At 43.7% G+C, this 23,890-nt stretch overlaps 1 protein-coding gene across 1 annotated transcript in view; it reads right to left on the reverse strand.

The window, feature by feature from the left end:
* Positions 1-23,890, reverse strand: part of GABBR2 (gamma-aminobutyric acid type B receptor subunit 2) — a gene marked incomplete at its 5' end in the record, with an annotated part of 257,075 nt that overhangs the window by 142,887 nt on the left and 90,298 nt on the right. Inside the window, one exon of the mRNA XM_038770294.1 lies at positions 21,826-21,996. Within this exon, the coding sequence (XP_038626222.1) occupies positions 21,826-21,996 (171 nt within the window). The remainder of the gene's footprint in view (positions 1-21,825; positions 21,997-23,890) is intronic.

Raw genomic sequence — 23,890 nt, forward strand, 5'->3', positions numbered from 1 at the left:
CCTCTGACTCCAAAGCCCGTGCTCTTTCCACTGAGCCACGCTGCTTCTCAATAATAATGTCGGCATTTGTTAAGCGCTTACTATATGCAAAGCACTGTTCTAAGCGCTGGAGGGGGTATACAAAGTGATCAGGTTGTCCCACGTGGGGCTCACAGCCTTAATCCCCATTTTCCAGATGAGGTTACTGAGGCTCAGAGAAGTTAAGTGACTTGCCCAAGGTCACACAGCAGACATGTGGCGGAGCCGGGATTCGAACCCATGACCTCTGACTCCAAAGCCCGGGCTCTTTCCACTGAGCCACGCAACTTGTACTTCCCAAGTGCTTAGTCCAGTGCTATTTTGTTTGTGTTGATGTTGGCCCCCCACGCCTAGACTTTAAGCTCATTGTGGGCAGGGAATGTGGCTGTTAGTATTGCACCAAGCACTTAGTACAGTGCTCTGCACACAGTAAGCACTCAATAAATACGACAATGAACGAATGAGTAAGTAGCCCCATATCGTCCCTCAAAGAGCTTAGCCTGGTGCCAGGAATCTGGTGGTTCAATAACAGTCATAAAACCAATTCACTTCTTATTTTCAGAAAGGACACCCACTTAGGAGAAGATAAATTTGTAAAACAAAGCTCTATAGAGAAGCAGCGTGGCTCTGTGGAAAGAGCCCGGGCTTTGGAGTCGGAGGTCATGGGTTCAAATCCCGGCTCCGCCACTTGTCAGCTGTGTGACTTTGGGCAAGTCAACTTCTCTGTGCCTCAGTTACCTCATCTGGAAAATGGGGATTCAGTCTGTGAGCCCCACGTGGGACAACTTGATTACCTTGTCTCTACCCCAGCGCTTAGAACAGTGCTTTGCACATAGTAGGCGCTTAATAAATGCCATCATCATCATCATCATTACAACTTTTAGCATTTTGGAGCTTTGGTCATGCATTTCTGGTACACTTTTGTGTTACGCTAACTCACAAGAGTGATATGTGTCTCACAGCACATTAGAACCAAACAACATGCTCTCCCAACTCCTTGAGGGCAGAGAACATTTCTGCTGATTCTGATGAACTGCACACTCCCAAATGCTAAGTACAACGCTTTGCCCTCTGTAGCCCTCAATAAATACGACTGATTGATTGATGGATTGACTATTTCCCTACAAAAACCGGAAGAGTGCAACCTATGTGTTTCTTATACAGTCCAGAGAACGGCGCTCAAAATGAGAGATTTTCCTTTTTACACAAGAAAAAAATGCACATCATTATTTGAGGGTGAAGGGAATGGATTTTATGGCACCATTAACGAGAAGAATCTAAGTTTATAGATTATTTTAACGCCACAGCTGGAGAGAGCGAAATCAATCAACAGCATTTGCCTCTGGGAAAATCCTGGTCACTTGGGAAAAAAATATCAAATGAATTCTAAGAAAATGGCCTGGGCCAGAAACCAAGAATCACATCACCCCAGTTGTCCCTGTAGAGCTCCCCTGCCTTCCTCTCTTTGGTGTGAGGCCATTCTGAACAAAAAGCAGGGGCTGCCTTTGAGGAAACTTGCCAGATGTGGAACAGATGTGCTGCAGTCCTTTACCTGATCATCATCTCTAACTAACAGATGAAGGAAAGAGAAGACACTATCGCCGGGAGCTTTCTACGAGCAACTCATGGAGTCAAAGATACACAGAGACCCAAATAAGTAGAACGTGAATCCAGTGGGCCGCGTTGTCTTCTGGTAAGTCCGATAGACAACACAACTGCCATCAACTGGGCTTTGAACCTCTGACCAAATGGAAAACCTCCAGCTGTGGGGCTGGAGGGATGGGGGTGAATAGCAGCGGGAGCAAGTCGAGGTGATGAAGAAAGGAATGGGAGATGAGAAAAGGTGGGGCCTCATGGAGGAGATGTGCTTTCAATAATTCTTTGAAGGTGGGGAGAGTAATTGTCTGTCAGATTTGAGGCAATCTCAATGCCTGAGAGATGCACTTATGCCCCTTCATTTATGCATATTAACATCTGTCTCTTCCTTTAGACCGTAAGCTCACTGTGGGCAGGGAATGTGTCTCCCAAATTCATACAGTGCTCAAAAGAATCAATCTTTTGAAACTTGTCCTAATTAATAATGATGGTATTTGTTAAGTACTTACTATGTGCAAAGCACTGTTCGAATTAAGCACAGTAAGTGCTTAATAAATACAACTGATTGATTGACTGATACCTCCACGGATACTTGATTTACCTATGTGGCTTTCTGACAATAAACTAGCAAGGCAGGACAAATATTGACAAATTTATGTATCTTAATTATTTAATTTCTATTAACGTTCATCTCCTCTCACCAGATGCTAAGCCCCTGGAAGGCAGGGATTATGTCTACCAACTCTATTGAACTCTCCCAGGGGCTTAGGACAATGGTCCGCACACAGTAAGCTGTCCTGCTAAGCATTTACTATGTGCCAGACACTATACTAAGTGCTGGGGCAGATACCAAGTAATCGGGATGGACACAGTCCACTTCCCACCTGGGGCTCACAGTCTTAATCCCCATTTTACAGATGAGGCAACTGAGGCCCAGAGAAGTGAAGTGACTTGCCCAAGGCCACCCAGCAGACAAGTGGCGGAGCCAGGATTAGAACCCAGGTCCTTCCGATTCCCAGGTCCATGCTCTGTCCATTAGGCCCGCTGTTTCTCTAATTAGTTATAACTGGCCCTGGGATCAAACAGACCTACTTGCAAACAAAACGACACATTGGGAAACTTCATCTGCATAAGCATCAGTCTTTTGAAACTTTTCCTAATTAGATACACGTCCAATACTGATGTTAAAAACTTGGAAATTTAGCCGTTTGGACCCTGACAGGTATTTTATCCTAAACTGATTGTTTTCTTCAAGCGTTTCTGTTCAAATCTAAGTCACCCTGGAAAAAAATCAGGATATAGGAACAGTGCCATGTAATTCTGAACTACAGGCAGAGAAGCAGCGCGGTCTAATGGACAGAGCACGGGAGCGAGAGGGGCCTGGCTTCTATTCCTGGCTCCGTCACTTTGGTGTGTGACCTTAGGCAAGTCACTTCACTTCCTCTGTGCCTCAGTTACCTCATCTGTAAAATGGGGATTAAGACTGTGAGCCCCATGTGGGAAGTGGATTGTGTCCATCCTGATTACTTGGTATCTACCCCAGCACTTAATATAGTGCCTGGCACATAGTAAATGCTTAACAAGACTGTAAACCCGGTGTGGGTAGGGACTGTCTCTATTGCTAAATTGTATTTTCCAAGTGCTTAGTACAGTGCTCTGCATACAGTAAGCGCTCAATAAATGAATGAATGATGAAAAAACACCATAAAAATAGGCCGGCTTCTGTTAACAGGTTTATAGTCTTTTCTTAGGGGCAAACAGAGAATGGAGAACCCCATGTCCCACATAAGTCCCATGTGGGACAACCTGATTACCGTGTATCTACCCCCAATGCTTAGAACAGCACTCGGCACATAGTAAGCACTTAACAACTATCATCATCATCATCATCTCAAATTTGCATTCGCCAGATTGTTTCTCTCGGGATCACTAGTCACTGATCTGGAGAGGGTGGATGATGTTTGCTGGAAGTGGAATTCACTAGAAAGAAAGTAGGTCTTTGAGGAAGAGGATGAACCCTTGGCAACATTAAAATGACTAAAATATTGATCTTATAGAAGAAAAAGCCTCTCACGCTAAAAGGCTATTCAGAGCCCATCGATTAAAAATGAATGAAGACCTTGTAAAAAATAACTTGAGCAAAACTGCATTGAAAGGGAATAGGGGAAATCTGAATACAAGTCAGTGTGAGCATGAATGATCTGAAGACGCTGATCATGGAATTAGCCAAAACTTTGTGGTCAGTGGTCTGGGGCAGGGGTGGCCAAACAACCCTCTGCAGCTCTTTGTGCTCCGGGGAGGACTGGAAAGGAAACAGAAAAGGATACAGGAAGGGAGAAGGAAAGGGAAAGGGGGAGAGAGAGAGAGAGAGAAGGAAGGGAGCAAATCCTGGATATTGACGACCACCTTCCCAAATCCATGCAAAGCGACTCTGAGTGTAGAGTTGCACATATGTTTCTCTCTCTTATAAATAGATTGAATGAAATAACTTGGGAAAACAGGGAGGTGACAATCCCTGGAACTGGGACACCGGGTTACTGCAGAGGAGGAGGTAAGGGATGGGACTGACAGCTCCGTGTGGGCAGGGAACGTGTCTACCAACCCTGTTGTACTGTCCTCTCCCAAGCGCTTAGTGAAATGCTCTGCACATAGTGAGTGCTCAATAAATACCATTGATTGAATTTTTGATTGATTGAGGCCTGGACAGAGCTGGAAGAATCCAAATCACTGATCTCATAATTCAGCTAGGAAACCAAGGGATCGCCTGTCAGCCCCAGGAATGATAGGTTTGCTTCAGGACAAATGGATATTTGCATCCCTTCCAATGGCCCCGCAATGATTCATTCAATCGTATTTATTGAGCGCTTACAGTGTGCAGAGCACTGTACTAAGCGCTTGGGAAGTACAAGTTGGCAACATATAGAGACGGTCCCTACCCAAAAACGGGCTCACAGTTTAAGAGAAGGTGGAGGGAGGGATGCGCTGGGGGGGGTGGGGAGGGGACAATGTCTTGAGTGGGGCTTGGACGCATTTCAAGTGAGGTGGTTTTTCTAGCGAGTACAATCGGCTCCTACCTCACCTCACTGCCTGCACACTTTGTTCCTCTAATGCTAAACCTTCTCACTGCACCTCAGTGAGCCCACTGTTGGGTAGGGACCGTCTCTATATGTTGCCAACTTGTACTTCCCAAGTGCTTAATACAGTGCTCTGCACACAGTAAGCGCTCAATAAATATGATTGATTGATTGATTATCATCTATCTCACCACTGACCTCTCACCCACGTCCTCTGGCCGGTAACGTCCTCTCTCTTCGTATCTAACAGACAATAACTCTCCCCACCTTCAAAGCCTTACTGAAGGCCCATCTCCTCCAAGAGGCCTTCCCTGACTTCCCCAAATGCCCCACTAGTACTGAAACTGCAAGAAATTGGGGGGGAATAGAGCAGTTTTTATTAATTTCAGTTCCTTCTATTCAATACTAACTCATTGTTTACTCATTATTTGCAAAGACATTCACCTTTTTAAATGCTATCTCTACGCAAATGCAGCCTACCCTCAAAAATGAGTTGAGCTCAGTTGAGCTGAGCCCTCCTTTCCTCTTTTCCCAATTCCTTGTGTGTTGCCTTGACTTGCTCCCTTTATTCATCCCACTCCCAGCCCCACAGCACTTACAAACATATCTGTAATTTTATTTATTTCTATAAATGCCCCTCTCCCCCCCTAGACTCATTGTAGGCAGGGAATTTGTCAGTTTAATGTTGTATTGTACTCTCCCAAGTGCTTAGTACACTGCTCCACATACAGTAAGCGCTCAATAAATATGACTGAATGAATGCTTAACAAATGCAATACATAGTGATGATAATCAAAGTTTCATTTCTTTTACTTATTCCATCACCAGCATTGCCAGCAAAATCACAAATTAAATTTATTAAGAATCTTCATGCACACTGCCCAGAAGTAATTTGTGTCATGACAGTGTTTGCTACATGCCAGGTCATTTTCTGAACCTTAAATTCATTAGAATGAACTATATCCAATGAGGTCTCCTACATTACAAGCAAAGAGGTTAAGCCTGTTCTATCTGAAATTGATGAAGCACTTTTCTTTGGAGCTCACAAATATTTAAAGCAGACGTGTTCAACTCATTTCTGTGGGTCGGCTGCATTTGCGTAGAGATCGCGCTTAAAAAAGGTGAATGTCTTTGCAAATAATGAGTAAACAATGAGTTAATATTGAACAGAACAAAAGGAACTGAAATTAATAAAAGCAGCTCTATTTCCCCCTCCATTTCTTGCAGTTTCAGTGCTACTGGGGCTTTTGGGGCAAAACAGCATGGCCTGATGGAAAGAGACGGCCTGTAAATCAAATCCCAGCTCTTCCACTTGACCTCAACTGAAAAATAGGGATTAAATACCTGTCTTCCTTTCTACACAGACTGGTATCCCCATTTGGAAGAGGGACTGTGTCTGAGCTGATTAAATCATCTTTAGTCCAGCACTTAGAACAGTGCTTGATACGCAGTAAGAAATAGCAAATACAATGATAATGATAACAACAGTAATATTAAAGCAGGAGTCCATGATTGGGGGAAGAAAGAGGCAATAAAGGGAGAGCAGAAATGTCAAAAGAGAGAGAGCTGAGAAGAGAAAGCAGAAGCAGCGGGAGAAAAGAGGAGAGGAGAGAATAGAGGAAAGGAGAAGAAGAAGAAGCATGGCCTAGTGGACAGAGCACAGGTCGGAGAGTTAGGACGCCCTGGGTTCAAATCCCGGCTCTGCCTTTTGTCTGCTGTGTAACCTTGAGCAAGTCACAACTTCTCTGTGCTTCAGTTACCTCATCTGTAAAATGGGGATTAAGACTGTGAGCTCCATGTGGGATTAATTTGCATATACCCAGCACTTAGCACAGTGCCTGGCACACAGTAGGCGTTTAACAAATACCATATATATACATATTCGGAGAGAAAGAAAAGAGAGAGAGAGGTGTGCAGGGGAAGAAATGTCATTCCCACCGCACTACCGAAGTAGCTCCGATTTGGGACAACTAGGTGAGGAAAGGCAGTGTTTAGTAATAGCCGCTGTTGAGTTGCATGAGCTGGATTTCTAATTTAGGACCCGGGACGCGGTGGACAGCTTTATTCCCTTTAATAGCACACGTCTTCTCTGCCAGACCCAGGACACTTCTAACAAAAGACAATTGTATGGAGCTGAAGAGAAGCGACAAGAGGGATGCTGAGGTGCTTTGGGTCAGCGCTGGTTTCAGGTAACACTTACATTAACCATCATCATCATCATCATTAATCGTATTTATGGAGTGCTTACTATGTGCAGAGCACTGTACTAAGCGCTTGGGAAGTACAAATTGGCAACATATAGAGACAGTCCCTACCCAACAGTGGGCTCACAGTCTAAAAGATCTAAAAGATTAACGATCCAGAAGAAAGAGAGCCCGGGGGAAAGTTAAACCTAAAGACATACTAATTTGGAGAAGAGGAAAGACCAATACGAGTGACGAGAAGTGCTTAAGGTTATGTATGTAACAATAATAATAATAATTTTGGTATTTGTTAAGCGCTTACTATGTGCAAAGCACTGTTCTAAGCGCTGGGGAGGATACAAGGTGATCAGGTTGTCCCACGTGGGGCTCACAATCTTAATGCCCATTTTACAGATGAGGTAACAGAGGCACAGAGAAGTGAAGTGACTTGCCCAAAGTCACACAGCTGACAATTGGCGGAGGCGGGATTTGAACCCATGACCTCTGACTCCCAAGCCTGGGCTCTTTCCACTGAGCGATGCTGCTTCTATAGGCAGCCAATGTAGGCAACCCTGCAGCCTGCTCGTGAAAATGAGGTGGACACAGCACACAGCTGGGACATGGGTTCTAATGCCGGTTCGCCACTAGCCTGCTGTGTGACTTCGGGCAAGCCACTTTGCTTCTCTGAGCCTCGGTTTCCTGAACTGTAAACTGGGGATTCAATGCCCGTTCATTCATTCATTCAATCGTATTTATTGAGCGCTTACTGTGTGCAGAACACTGTACTAAGCGCTTGGGAAGTACAAGTTGGCAACATATAGAGACGGTCCCTACCCAACAGTGGGCTCACAGTCTAGAAGACTTTCTCCCTCCAATTCAGGCTGTGAACCCCACGTGGGACAGGGACTGTGTCTGACCTGATTAGCTTGTATCTACCCCAGCACTTAGAACAGTGCTTGGCATTTAGAACTTGTACTTCCCAAGCGCTTAGTACAGTGCTCTGCACACAGTAAGCGTTCAATAAATACAATTGAATGAATGAATGAATTTAGAAACGCTTAACAAATGCCTTAAAAGAAACCGTAATATTTGAAGACGGTATACATGGCAGTGAGCTCCCATGCATGCATACAGATGTAGCTGCAGTGAAGCAGCGTGGCTCAGTGGAAAGAGCACAGGCTTTGGAGTAAAAGGTCATGGGTTCAAATCCTGACTGCCAATTCATTCATTCACTCAATCGTATTTATTGAGCGCTTACTGTGTGCAGAGCACTGTACTAAGCACTTGGGAAGTACAAGTTGGCAACATATAGAGACGGTCGCTACTCAACAGTGGGCTCACAGTCTAGAAGGGGGAGACAGACAACAAAACAAAATATATTAACAAAATAAATTAAATAGAATATGTACAAGTAAAATAAATAGAGTATTAAATACGTAAAAACATATATACATATATACAGGTGCTGTGGGGAAGGGAAGGAGGTAAGGCAGGGAAGATGGAGAGAGGGAGGAGGGGGAGAGGAAGGAGGGGGCTCAGTCTGAGAAGGCCTCCTGGAGGAGGTGAGCTCTCAGTAGGGCTTTGAAGGGAGCCAATTGTCAGCTGTGTGACTTTGGGCAAGTCACTTCACTTCTCTGGGCCTCAGTTACCTCATCTGTAAAATGGGGATTAAGACTGTGAGACCCCCGTGGGACAACCTGATCACCTTGTAACCTCCCCAGCGCTTAGAACAGTGCTTTGCACACAGTAATCACTTAATAAATGCCATTATTATTATTATTATTATGTAGTTGGGGGGGGCACGTAAAGTTAACCCTTGGCTGCACCAATGCATTGCCAAGATATTGGGAGCCAGTTGCTGCTTTGAAACTACCTTCTGACCTCCCAATCTTCTCGAGGCCTGTGCTCATGAAAAATAAAGAGAAGCATTGTGGCCTAGTGGATAGATCACGGGCCTAAGAGTCAGAAGGACCTGAGTTCTAATCCTGACTCTGCCACCTGTCTGCTGCATGGCTTTGGGTAAGCCACTTCACTTCTCTGGGCCTCGGTTACCTCATCTGTAAAATGGGGATTAGGACTGTTATCCTCATGAGAAGTAGCGTGGCTCAGGGGAAAGAGCCCAGGCTTGGGAGCCAGAGACCATGGGTTCAAATCCTGGCTCAGCCACTTGTCAGCTGTGTGACCTTGGGCGAGTCACTTCACTTCTCTGGCCTCGGTTATCTCATCTGTAAAATGGGGATGAAGACCGTGAGCCCCCTGTGGGACAATCTGATTACCCTGTATCTACCCCAGTGCTTAGAACAGTGCCAGACACATAATAAGTGCTAGACAAATACCATCATGATTATTATTATTATTATAGTAAGTTACCACTTTAAGCCCTTTGATACTTACCCCCATCCCACAGTACTTACATAAATATTCACTTAACTTCTCTGTGCCTTAGTTACCTCATCTGTAAAATGGGGATGAAGACTGTCAGCCCCACGTGGGACAATCTGTTCTCCTTGTATCCCCCCAGTGCTTAGAACAGTGCTTTGCACATAGTAAGTGCTTAACAAATACGATTATTATTATTATGTGCCACAGGGAAGGTGTCCAAACTGATTAGCTTGTATGTACCCCAGTGCTTAGTACAGCACCTGGCACATAGTAAGCACTTAAATACTACAATTATTGTTCTTTTTACCCTCTCGCTGCCCACTTTACTGTCAATCCCATTTAGCCCTTAATTTCCCATTACCCCAAGCTTCCCATCTACATTAAGGGGTGTGAGATAGATACACAGACGTAATTAATTAACTGTACACAAAGGGCAATATCTACTCAGAGGTGTGGTAGAAATTAGGAGAGGGCCCCAGTGCTGAATCCCATATCCCCTATCCCACCACTAAGAGTGTGCTGAACTAACATTTACATTAAAACAAGCCTGTGAAATAAGCGCTTAGTACAGTGCTCTGCACGCAGTAAGCGCTCAGTAAATACGATTGACTGAAATGGGACTTTCCAGTAGAACCCTTGCTGGAGTTTCGCTGAATTTTGCTTGAAACTTTAAAGCTCAAATACCACCCTTTGTCTTGACTGTGGGGAAGAATAGATTCCTAATTAGCTGTATCCAAGGCACCGTTGCCAAACACCGCCCAGGCAAGACGGCTTTGGAAAGGGAGAGTTCCCATGAAGCCACTGAAGTTTGCATTTTCTTGGCTTCAAATGGTTTGTCCTCCTTTCCCCCTCCACCCACCCACCATCAGCAGACAGAGCAGAACACTGAAGTAAAACTGTTTTTTTTTTTTGTTTTTCGGTTTTTGTTCTTTTCTTTTAAGGGCCGACAAGGTGTCAAACAATGTTCTAAGCGCTAGGACAGATGCAAATTAATTGAGTTGGACACAGTCCCTGTCCCACATGAAGCTTACAGTCTAGTTAGGAGGGAGAAGAGCTCACTATTGAGGTTAGCAAAGCAGATGTCACAAAAGGAGTGGACACAGTTTGGGCGAGAGCCGGGTGGAAGAGAATAATTCACGTCTCGCCAAAATATACTTTTGCCATTGGGAAAATCAACAAGCTATGAACTATGAACAAATCATCTGGGAACCGCTGTATAACGACCATGACCGTGGGGACACTCAGCAATCGATCATTCAATAAATAGTGGTTATTGAGCATTTACTGTGTGCAAAGCACTGCACTAAGCGTTTGGGAAAGCACTCAAAAGAGTTAGTAGACAGGATACTCTGCCCTCAGAAGTCTGCAGCGGGGAGATAGATACTAAAATAAATTACAGAGAGGGGACTGTAAGATGTAAGCTTTTTGTGGGGAGGAAACGTGTCTACCAACTCTATTATATTGTATTCCCTGTGCTTAATAATAATAATAATGATGATGGCATTTGTTAAGCGCTTACTATGTGCAAAGCACTGTTCTAAGCACTGGGGGGGATACAAGGTGATCAAGTTGTCCCATGTGGGGCTCACAGTCTTCATCCCCATTTTACAGATGAGGTCACTGAGGCTCAGAGAAGTTAAATGACTTGCCCAAGGTCATACAGCAGATGTGGCAGAGCAGGATTCGAACCCATGACCTCTGACTCCAAAGCCCGTGCTCTTTCCACTGAGCCACGCTGCTTCTCTGTATAATGCTTAGCATAATGCTTGCCCTGCACATAGGAAGTTCTCAATAAATTCAACTGACTGATCGACTAAGTAATGATGGGTTAGTGTGATTATCAAAATATCCAAGAAAATTTGCATAAAATGATGAGTTGCTTTGTGGAGTCCACTCAGCATTACGGATTGACAACAAACCTGAAGAAAATCTTTGGACTATAAACTCTTTTTTTCGTCTTTCATTTTTTTTAAAAGGTATCTGTTAAGCCCTTACTAGGTGCCAGGCATCATACTTAGAGCTGGGATGGATACGAGCTAATCAGGTTGGACACAGTCCCTGGCTGACATAGGGCTCACAGTCCTAATCCCCACTTTACAGATGAGGTAACAGGCACAGAGAAATTAAGTGACATGCCTAAGGTCACTCAGCAGACAAGTGGCAGAGCTGGGATTAGAATCCAGGTCCTTCTGATTCCCAGGCTTGAGCTCTTTCCACCGGGCCATGCTGCTTCTCAGTTGAGTCGTGATAACGGTGCATCATGCAACAACCCGAAACAAAGCCTCAAAGCTTTGATGTCCAACCTTCCATATGGCTGTCAGACCTGAGCCTTCAACATCTGGCTTCTCGAGCAGTTCGGTCGGCGTCATTTGTGGCTGAAAAGGATCTGCCCTAACTCTCTGTGCACAAGACATTCCTGAATTTCACCCCTCACAATTAAAAAGGAAAGTCGTGGTGGATGGAAGTACTTCAGTGGACAGACGCAGAGTTGCTGGAGACTGCAATTAACGTCTGTGGCTTCATCAACCAAACAATAGCTTTTATTGAGCACTGGGAGTGTGCTAAACGCTTTACTAGTGTACTGGATTGAGAGTCCTACTTCAGTGCCCGGATGGAAACCCTCAGATCACCCTCTCTGGTCTTTCCTTAGCCCAGACCTTTACACTATTGCTCCCTTGGGAAACTCTCAGAAAACAAAGGGCCCACCAAACTGATTATGAGAATAGGCATAATTAGGGGGAGAACCATTTGTTCATAAATTTATAATTAAGATGTCTGTTGCTTACTTATTAAAACAGTGGGAGGGTTTATTTTCCCCATTCTGGGTATTCCCACAGATAAGATACAATTAGTACTTTAGTCGATCTGAAATAAGAGCAGACAAAGGCCTTTTGCTTCCCTTTCCCTGCCAACCTCGCTGATGGTTTAATCAGTCTGTCTCTGGTCAACCACGAAACCTGCCCAAGGAGGCCATTTCCCATTCATTCAATCGTATTTATTGAGCACTTACTGTGGGCAGAGCACTGTACTAAAAGCTTGGGAAGTACGAATCAGCAACATATAGAGACGGTCCCTACCCAACAACGGGCTCGCAGTCTAGAAGAATCAAAAGCTGAGTTTTAGCATTTCAAACAAATGTCCTACATCCAAACTGGAAGACTTATGACTGAAACAACTCGTTAGAAATCATCTTTTAATTTGATGGAAATTAAGGGACATTTGGGATATTAAGACACATTTAGGCAATTTTTGTTTCGGGGGGTACAAGCCATTCTCATCTAAAGCAAGGACTGCATTCTTGCAAAACCCGACACTGGAGTAATGATAAATAATAACAGTACTTGTTAAGCACTTACTATGTGCCAGGCACTGTTCTAAGTGCTGGGGTATATACGAGTCATTCAGGTTGGACACAGTCCCTGTCCCACAGGAAGCTCACACTCTTAATCCCCATTTTACAGATGAGGGAACTGGGGACCAGAGAAGTGAAGTGACTTGCCCAAGGTCACTTTGGGCAATACTGGTTATGAAATTTCAGGCTCCCAAAAAATGTAACTGAATCACAAAGAAATGGAAAGTAGCAAAAATAAAGCAGTACCATTAATATTAATAATAATAATAAATGTGGTATTTGTCAAGCAAGTAATCAGGTCCCACATGGGGCTAACGGTCTTAAGTAGGAGGGGGAACAGGCACTGACTCCTTATTTTGTAGATGAGAGAACTGGGGCACAGAGACGTGAAATGACTTGCCCAAGGTCACCCAGTGGCGGACCCAGGATTAGAACCCAGGTTCTCTGACTCCAAGGCCCTATTTTCTCTAGGCCACACTGCTTCTCATGCTTCTGAGAAAATACGCACCACACCCTTGCAGATCATCAAGAACAACGGATTCAGTAGAAAGTTTTCATCTTGTTTGACCTATAAAATCTGCCAGAAGTTTCCGCCGCTAATGAGACGGTGCATGAACTCCACGTTACACAGGCTAATTTACCAAGTCGGGCTGTTTCGGGCCAAGGTGAAATAATTCTGGTTGGTGATATCTACGAGCTTGAATTTACAACTGTTAGAAATGTCTTACAATGGTTAAAATTCCACGGGAAAGTGAATCACATAGCGCCGAACCTAATAAGGAACAAACAATTACCTACTGTGTCACGCAAACGTAATTTCTATATATAGCACTGGAATTGCCTAAATATTTCATCGCTCATACCTAACTGAACAGTATAATTATAGATTTGCATGTGTTCATTCATGAAATATGTCCACCGCTTGATGAAATCATTCATTCAAATAGAAGCTATTAAAATATCGTTTCATGTCAGAATGTGACTTGAAAATCAATGTAGCTCTCCAGGAGTAAAGGTGCTAATTACGGCAAAGAGCAGTTTGAAATGCGAACATTTTTATGGACACGTCAGCACAATTTTGACTGTGGTGGGATTTGAACTAAAGATCTAGGATATCCATTGGGTTCGTTCATTCAACGACAAATAAACTGCAAGGCTCTTGCTAACATTTCTCTATAACTGGCTGACACCAATCAAACAATCAATGGTATTTACTGAGCATTAACTACAGGAGAGACTGTACTAAGCGTTTGGGAAAATACAACATGATAGAGTTGGTCAATATGGTCCTCTGTCGGTCACAGCACTGCAGCAGAAAGGTGGTGTTCTCTTAAATCCAGGGGCTACTGGAGAAGCAGCATGGCTTAGTGGCAAGAGCCCGGGCTTGAGAGTCAGAGGTCATGGGTTCTAATCCTGACTCCACCACTTCTTAGCTGTGTGACTTTGGGCAAATCACTTAACTTCTCTGGGCCTCAGTTCCCTCATCGGCAAAACGGGGATTAAGACTGTGAGCCCCACGTGGGACAACCTGATTACCTTCTATCTTCCCCAATGCTTAGAACAGTGCTTGACACATCGTAAGCACTTAAATACCATGATAATTATTATTATTTCACAAGACAAATCATTTTTAAATTTGCTAAAGGTTTTTCTGAGGGGGGAAAAAAAACATTTTCACAAATGATGCGTTTTGGGTTTCGCTTCAGTTTTTCCAAAAAGAAAGAAAACGTATTAGTAAAGAAAGAGAAAGACTTTTTTTTGCCCCCAGACTGGAAACACTTAAATGTCTTTCTACTTTAGGGAGTCTCCCGAGAGGCCCCCAAGAAGCTGGCCTAAATGTTACAGGTTTGGAGTTCATACTGATGACAAGGGATAAGTGGACGTGCCGACTCGACACGCTAAACTTTCCCTCATGCAAGCACAATGCCTCATATCGTCTCTTCTCTCCCCAGGGTGGGCCTTGACACTAGCTACTGGCCTCTAGTCCCACTCCATATTCTAGAAACGGTTCTGCAACAGTGGACGCTTGCTGGGAATTGTTCTGGTGCCTTTTTGCCAACTTGGAAACATTTCCTCTGCCACCAGCCCACCCTCTGTGACGTGGCAGAGCTGGGATTAGAACCCAGATCCGCTGACTGCAACCCCTGTGCTCGTTCATTCGTTCAATCGTATTTATTGAGCGCTTACTGCGTGCAGAGCACTGTACTAAGCTTGGGAGTACAAGTTGGCAACATATAGAGACGGTCCCTACCCAACAGCGGGCTCACAGTCTAGGAGGGGGAGACGGACAACAAAACAAAACATGTGGAAAGGTGTCAAGTCGTCAGAACAAATGGAATTAAAGCTAAACGCCTGTTCTACTAGGCCTTGGATTTTGAACATTTTCCTAAGACTGAGCGGCGTGTGGATGTGGAGAATGGATGGAGCTGGTTATAGGAGTCTAATGGGACATCAGGGCAGTCTTCCCCACAGACGAGGCCAAGGAGAAAGGATCTTTCCTTTCCCTGTTAATAATAAAAATAACAGTAATGATGGCATTTATTAAGCCTTACTATGTGCAGAGCCCTAAGTACTGGGGAGGTTCCAAGGTGATCAGGTTGTCCCACGGGGGGCTCACAGTCTTCATCCCCATTTACAGATGAGGGAACTGAGGCCCAGAGAAGTTAAGTGACTCGCCCAAAGTCACACAGCTGACAATTGGCGGAGCCAAGATTTGAACCCATGGCCTCTGACTCCAAAGACCGGGCTCTTTCCACTGAGCCACGCTGTTCTGGGGAGGGGCTTGGGACAGAATCAGGATCCACCCCAGCTCTTAGTACAGTGCCTGACACATAGTGAACACTTAAATTCATTCATTCATTTAATCATATTAATTTAGTGCTTACCATGTGCACAGCACTATACTAAGCGCTTGGGAGAGTATAGTATAACAATAAATGGACATTCCCTGCCCACAACGAGCTTACGGCATAGAGGGGGAGAAAGACTTTACTAGAAATAAATTACAGATAAGTACATAAGTGATGTGGGGCTGGGAGGGGGCGATGAATAAAGGGAGCAAAAGACTGCAGCCTCTTTGCGAACAGGAATCGCACCTACTAATTCTGTTGTATTGTACCTTGCCAAGCGCTTAATACAGCGCTCAGTGCCTAGTAAGCCCTTATTAAGCAATCAATTGATTAATTATAAGGAACACCTCGGGGATGTTAAAAGATGCAACGTCACCACGAGGAAGGATTCGAGGAGGGAAGAATTCACACTCGTCCTTGAAGCAACTCTCTGGACTCCTCTAGACTGTAAATTTGTTATGGGCAGGGAATGTGTCCATTATATCGCTATATTGTACACTCCCAACCACTTAGTCCAGTGCTCTGCACACAGTAAGCGCTCAATAAATACGGCTGAATACTGGGCTGGAAGGACTATAGATGTGAAAGTGGACTTTTCCATGCCCTTCTTTCAACACCCACACCTCCCCCTGTTAAGAAATGTGATCTGCCTTAAAAATAAATCCAAATAGCATTGAAATGAAAAAGTCATCAAAATGCTGGTAACAAGAGGAGCACCTGCAGTGGGCCGGAATCCAAATGAAACATACCTACGTGGGTGTAAAGCAGTGATAGAGCATTGGCATTGACTGAGTGCCATATGGACACATCAAATGATACTCAAGCACTTAACTGGTGCCAGCATTTTTGTCATTTGTGAATACAAAGGGTCAAGAAAAAACAAGAAAGATGATGACTAATTCCACAGCTTATTCCTTCTGTCGATTCTTGGGTGGATTCCTGCTTCGGAGCGCACGGCGGTGGTTTTTCCAAAATAATCAGTTCCACCCTCCAAGAAGGACAGTGAAGGGGAAGCAGCGTGGCTCAGTGGAAAGAGCCTGGGCTTTGGAGTCAGAGGTCATGGGTTCAAATCCCAGCTACGCCAATTGTCAGCTGTGTGACTTTGGGCAAATCACTTAACTTCTCTGGGCCTCAGTTACCTCAGCTGTAAAATGGGGATTAAGACTGTGAGCCCCCCGTGGGACAACCTGATCACTTAGTAACCTCCGCAGCGCTCATAACAGTGCTTTGCACATAGTAAGCACGTAATAAATGTCATGATTATTATTGGGAACCTAAAGATCACTGGTAATTATTTTTGATCTATGATCAGGTGATAGCACAAAGTGTCTCTGAAAGACAAGAAGAATATGAGCCACAGTCAGTGATCCCTATTGGATCAGACTATCTTCCCCCTTGCTCAGCACATAGTAAGCACTTAACAAATGCCACACATTATTTTCATTTTTATTATTAAGTAGGAATTTAGTTTACCTGACAACTATGGATCTCTATTTTGGTGCTCAACTTGGGGATGAACTTTGTCAGACAAGCGAGATTGATGATTGTTTCAGGGAGATGACCCTCCTGTCATCCAGAGTTTGCCAACCTAACTCTTTGTCTAGTTGGGATCTGGAGTTCACCAGGTTCCTCTCTAACATGCGACTTTTTAATCAATCAATCGCATTTATTGAGTGCTTACTGTGTGCAGAGCACTGTACTAAGCACTTGGAAAGTACAAGTTGGCAACATATAGAGACGGTCCCTACCCAACAGTGGGCTCACAGTCTAGTTTTTACTCTGCATCATGGATAAAATGCTTTTGGGGAATTGGGGGACACTATCTTCAGACGACACACATTGTCTGGATAGAGCAAGATGTGATAGTCATTCATTCGATCATATTTATTGAGCACTTACTGTTTTCAGAGCAGTGGACTAAGCATTTGGAAAGTACAATTCAGCAATAGAGAGACAACAGGATGGGTTCTTCCAGGAGAAAAAAGGCCTCACTCATCCACTATCAACAGGTCAATCTGGATAGACGAGAAGCAGCATGGCTTAGTGGATAGAATACAGGCCTGGGAGTTATGAGGACCTGGGTTCTAATCTCAGCTCTGCCCCAAGTCTGTTTTGTGACCTTGGAGAGGTCACTTCACTTCTCTAGTCCTCAGTTACCTCATCCGTAACATGAGGATTAAGACTGTGAGCTCCACATGGGGCAGGGACTGTGTCCAACCTGATTTGCTTGATTCTACACCAGTGCTTAGTACAGTCCTGGCACATAATAAGCTCTCAACAAACACCACAGTTATTATTATTATTAGGAGAACAGGAGGAACACTGCATTCTTTCAATTATCAAAAGGTCTTTAACAAGGCTCCACATCAGACTTAGAAACTCTGAGTAATCACTGACTAGTAGGAAAAAGAAAGGGATTAGGATGTTGGGTAAAATAGAGAAAGCGAAAGGTCGGAATCAACAGGGGAGGAAGGAGGAGGATGGGATTCTTGGGGAAAGATGTCAGGGTGGGTTTTCTTGAACATTTTCCCAAATGACCTAGAGGAGGGATGGAGCCGTGAAATCCCCAAGTTTATAAACAGGCAGTATTGAGGGTTCCTGGGCAGCGAAAGCCTTTGTATATTGTCAGCACTCCAATTTATATTTATTTATTCAGTTGGGTCCTTTAATTATTCATTCTATCAATCGCACTTATTGAGTGCTTACTGTGTGCACAGTACTGTACTCAGTGCTTGGGAAGTACAATACAGCACTTATTGAGTGCTTACTGTGTGCACAGTACTATACTCAGTGCTTGGGAAGTACAATACAGCAATAAACAGACACATTCCCTGCCCATAACGAGCTTACAGTTTAGAGGGGGAGACAGACATTAATAGAAATAAATTACAGATACGTAAAATCCCAGACTGCTTTGTTCATTACTTTGACTGGAGTCCTTTACTGGCCTAGCGGATACAGCACAGATCTGGCAGTGAGAAGGAATTGGGTTCTAATTCCAGCTCCACCGCATGTTCTGCGGTGTGACCACAAGCAAGTCACGTCATTTCTCCGGGCCTCAGTTCCCTCATCTGTAAAATGGGGATTATGACGGTGATCCCTATGTGGGACATGGACTGTGCCCAGTTGGATTACCTTCTATCTACCCCAGCACTTAGAACAGTACCTGGCACAGAGCACTTGAATACCATATATTATTTTTCTTCTTATAACTGTGACATGTAAGGAACCGGGCTTCATTTGCACTGAGGACACTTAGAAGTTATTTGGTTGGGCTTGAGGGATAGTGGGGATAGTATTAATTTCATTTTATTTGGGGTGATTCTCAAGTGTGTTGCTTGTAACCAGCAACACTCCTTTCATTTTCGATTCAATACGTACTTCACATGCTTTTGATTTCCTCCACAGATTGATATTCATAACCTTAAATGAGTAATATCGCTGCCTCATTGAATACCCAGAGATTTTCATAAATATTAGTGCAATCCCTGGAGTCAGTGCAGTTAAACCATTAGGCTTTTTATCAAAAGTAAAGCAATGAAGTGCTAATAGCAACTTAATTTTCCATTCTTGCAGCCCAACAGCAGGCCTTAACAAGTGATTTAATAATGCATAACCAGACGCTAGGGAGTCAAAGAAATTCAAACAGCCAGGAAGTAGGTGTCCCTTCCAGTTATTGAACTTTCCATCTTTGTCCAAGTTACTGTTCTTCCTTAGTCATTTTGGGTGTCAGCTTTCCTCATGGCTTGAACTGCCCCGTGAAGTTCGGGGTTTACATTTCCTTCCATTTATCACTCGATCTATCAATGGTATCAATGAGCACTTACTGCATGGAGAGCACTGTACTGAGCGCTTGGGAGAGTACAATATAACAGAGCTGGAAGATGTGCTCCCTGCCCACAAAGAGCAGAGAACAAGCATGGCATAGAGGGTAGAGCCCTGGCACTGGGAGTAAGTCTCCCCCTTCTAGACTGTGAGCCCACTGTTGGGTAGGGACCATCTCTATATGTTGCCAACTTGTACTTCCCAAGCACTTAGTACAGTGCTCTGTGCACACTAAGCACTCAATAAATACAATTTAATGAATGAATGATACATTAAGGCAGGAGAGGATAAGTTCGGATTAACGTGATAGTAGTTTGGATGGAGAGGAAAGGATGGATTTTAGTCTTGTTGTGAAGGTTGAACCAACAGGATTTAGTGATAGACTGAATCTGTGGCTTGAATGAGAGAGAGGAGTCAAGGAAAACGCCAAGGTGTGTGAGGGAAAGTCAGGGGGAGGACAGGGTTTGGGTGGGCTCATAAGGGAAGATAAAATTAAAAATAAGAAAAGATCACCCTTGACTAAGAGCCCCTTGTGGGCAGGGACTGCGTTAGATCTAATTATCTTGTAGCTATCCCGGCGCTTAGTACAGTACTTGACACAAAGTAAGTGCTTAACCCCTACCACAAATATTATTATTGTTATTCATTTTAGGTAAAGGTCTGGAAAGAAGTACAAAATAGGTTAATATACTTAGAAGCACAGCGTGGCTCAGTGGAAAGAGTCCGGGCTTTGGAGTCAGACATCAGGGGTTCAAATCCCAGCTCCGCCAACTGTCAGCTGTGTGACTTTGGGCAAGTCACTTCTCTTATTTGTGCCTCAGTTACCTCATCTATAAAATGGGGATGAAGACTGTGAACCCCCCGTGGGACAACCTGATCACCTTGTAACCTCCCCAGCGCTTAGAACAGTGCTTTGCACATAGGAAGCGCTTAATAAATGCCATCATTATTATTATTATTACAAGTTCAAATTAAATGAGCTTGCCATTTCTGAACATGGGAGGGCATAACGCTGATGGCAAACAAGAAGTTCAACCAGAAACATGAATTTATGTCCAAATACCCTTGAAATCAACTAGATCATCAAGAACCCACGGTCACCAAGGTGCTGAAAAGCACCGTAGAAACAAATGCTCTGGCTTTGTTCTGTAATTAGTCCATTACATCTCCATAAATTCTTCAACCAGTTCCTTCTTTTGAACTGTTGGTGAATTATAAATGAACTGCACAAAGAAACGGATCCCACGAGATAAGTCCTGGTGAGGCCGGTGAAACTTGGAATATTTTCTAGATTAATTTTACTTGTAAATTCTCCAGTTGGAATGCCCTGGAGAGGAATAGCTTGATCTTGCTGATGAACCAATTTCATAAGACAGTAGCTTCGTTTCCAGTTAAGCAAAGCTGTTCCACCTTGGAAAGCTTCCAGGGTCCACACTTAAAGTCCACTGAATGGGAAAAATTTTGCCCAGACCCTGGAAAAATCAAAAGTCAGCCAGCCTCAAAGTGGTCACACAACAAGAACTTCCAGCTGAGGACCAAGAGGTATTTTGCCCCGGGGCAAAGAGATTTTCCATTTTTGTTTTTAAGACTCTGCGGTGTTAGATTGTTGTCAAAACAGCCTCAACAAGGTCGGATCTTAGTTTTAGCAACTTAGATGGGAATGATTCACTTTTCTAACACAATTCCCGGCAAGACCCAGCTTGATTTTATTTCGTACCCATTATTTGAAAGTTAAAAAAAAAAAACCAAGACACTCAAATCTGATTTGCATTAAACAAGATTATCAAATCATTAATTAATAATTCTGTGGTACCTAGTGAGCACTCACTGTGTACAGAGCACTGAACTAAACACTTGGGAGAGTATGAGGCAAGCATAATTAACAGAAAATAAATATTAGAGAATAACTGTGAATCACTGTGGCCTAGTGGATCAAGCCCCGGCCTGTAAGTCAGAAGGACCTGGGTTCTAATTACGGCTCCGTCACTTGTTTGCTATGTAGGCAAGTCATTTCACTTCTCTGCTCCTCAGTTACTTCAGAGAGAAGCAGCATGGCTCAGTGGAAAGAGCCCGGGCTCTGGAGTCAGAGGTCATGGGTTCAAATCTCGGCTCCGCCACAATAGTCAGCTGTGTGACTTTGGGCAAGTCACTTCACTTCTCCGTGCCTCAGTTACCTCATCTGTAAAATGGGGATTAAGACTGTGAGCCCCCCGTGGGACAACCTGATCACCCTGTAGCCTCCCCCATGCTTAGAACAGTGCTTTGCACATAGTAAGTGCTTAATAAATGCCATCATTACTATTATTCATCTGTAAAATGGGGACTAAGACTGCGTGAGCCCCATGTGGGACATGGGATGTGTTCAACCTCATTAGCTTGTATTCATTCATTCATTCAATCAATCGTATTTATTGAGCGCTTACTGCGTGCAGAGCACTTGTATCTACCCCAGCGCTTAGTACAGTGCCTGGAACACATAAGAAATACCTCAAATACGACGACGTGGGCCGTGAGTTGACAGGGCCCAGATCCAATTACGGTCTTACCTCAGAGAACCTTTGTACATCTTGCGTCAGCGTTCCCACTCTCTTCCACTGATAATATTTTAGTAACTTCAAAATCGCAGGATTCACTGCATTGTCTGACGGTACAGTCCGAAAGAAATAAGGATATTTTTTCTTATCGGCCAGCACCGGTGTCGTGGCTGCAAATGAAAGCTGGAAAAAACAAAAAACACAAGCATACACTGAGCATTGCTAGAATAGTTCTAGGGGTAGCCAGATGCAGTCAGAGCTAGAGTCCTACTCTACTCGGAGTAGGATCAGTTCTGTCAGTGTGGAAAATCTGAAATGGGGAGAGTCAGAAACAAAACAGTTTAGAAGAAGACAATCTGTTGAAATGATATCTTCTATTTGGTACTGTAGCATTTTAATCCTATATTAAATTTGATTTAATTCATTTATTCAATCGATCACATTTGTTGAGCGCTTACGGCATGCAGAGCACCGTACTAAGTGCTTGGGAGAGTACAATATAACAGTAAACAGACACATTCCCTGCCCACAGTGAGTTTACAGTCTAGAGGGGAAATCCACGAGGTGGGAAACGTTTTCTGGAAAAGAAGGAAGTTATGGATTAGCAGCTGTGTTTCCTGAAAATCAAACAGGCCCAGGATAGCCTGGTTGCTTTAGGAGTACAGAAAGTTGGTATTTGGAACCAAGGCAATCTGACACATTTTCAATTCTATTGATTTATGGCCTTGGTGGCCATCCTTGTGATTGATTGCAAAAGCTAGCAGAATAATATGGAAAAAAAAGAAAATTTGACCACTTTTGTAATTTACAGTTACTAGAAAACCTCTCATCTCTCCAGCAAAATCAGTTACCTTTGTGGAATTTTCTTTATAATGGCATTTGTTAAACCCTGACTGTATTTAAGGCACTGCACTAAGCATTTGGGTAGACAAAGGGAATCGGATTGGACACAGTCCCTGCCTCCCATAGGGCTCACAATCTTAATCCCTATTTTACAGATGAAGTAATTGAGGCCTGGAAAAGTTTAATAACATGGCAGGGGGTCTCTTTATATTCAGAAGGGAGGGATATTCCTAGTCTCTTTATTCATCCCCCCATCCCAAGCCCACAAAACTTATGTACTTATCTATAATTATATTTATTTATATTAATATCTGCCTCTCCCCTCTAGTCTGTTAGCTCGTTTTGGGCAGGGAGTGTGTCTGTTATATTGTACTCTCCCAAGCGCTTAGTAAGTGCTCTGCACACAGTAAGCATATAATAAATACAAATGATTGATTACTACAACGATTTTTCCAGCTGTGCTCATCCACTTGGATAGGAGAACATCTTTTTAAAAAAACAAAGGACCGGTATATGTGTAAGTGTGGGTGCTGGAATGTGGATAATAGTGATTATGGTATTTGTCAAGTGCTTAGTATGTCGCAAGCACTGGGCTATGTACAGGTTTCTCAAGTTGGACATAATCCTCGTCGCACATGGGACTCAAACTCTAAGTAGGAGGGAGAAGAGGTAGCAAATCTCCATTTTACAGATGAGGAAACTAGGCTCAGAGAAGTTACGGGACTTGGGTCATACAGCATTTCTAGACTGTGAGCCCACTGTTGGGTAGGGACCGTCTCTATATGTTGCCAACTTGTACTTCCAAGCACTTAGTACAGTGCTCTACACACAGTAAGCGCTCAATAAATACGATTGAATGAATACAGCAAGCAGAACCAGTAATAGAACCCAGGTCTTTTGAACCCCAGACCCCAGCTCTTTCCAATAGACCATGCTGCTTCTGACGGATGTGTCTGTGTATACGTGAGCCTGTGTATGAGTGTTTGTGTAAACGTGCGATTATGAAAAATGCATTGTTTAAAGATTCATCAATGCAATAAATCATGAATTAGATTATCCAATGTTCATTCCCCTAAAATAAATTACATTTGGGCAGTAGATCCACCTAGACGTGAACCCTATTCATCCCTAGCTAAATTCTAATTAATTGACCTAGCTTTTCTCTTTTATAGCCTGAGTGAACAGGATTCTATCTCTTTTCGACCTGGAAAGGCAGAAGGAAGAAAACATCCGC

Source organism: Tachyglossus aculeatus, chromosome X3, assembly GCF_015852505.1.
Source record: "Tachyglossus aculeatus isolate mTacAcu1 chromosome X3, mTacAcu1.pri, whole genome shotgun sequence".
Lineage (NCBI taxonomy): Eukaryota > Metazoa > Chordata > Mammalia > Monotremata > Tachyglossidae > Tachyglossus > Tachyglossus aculeatus.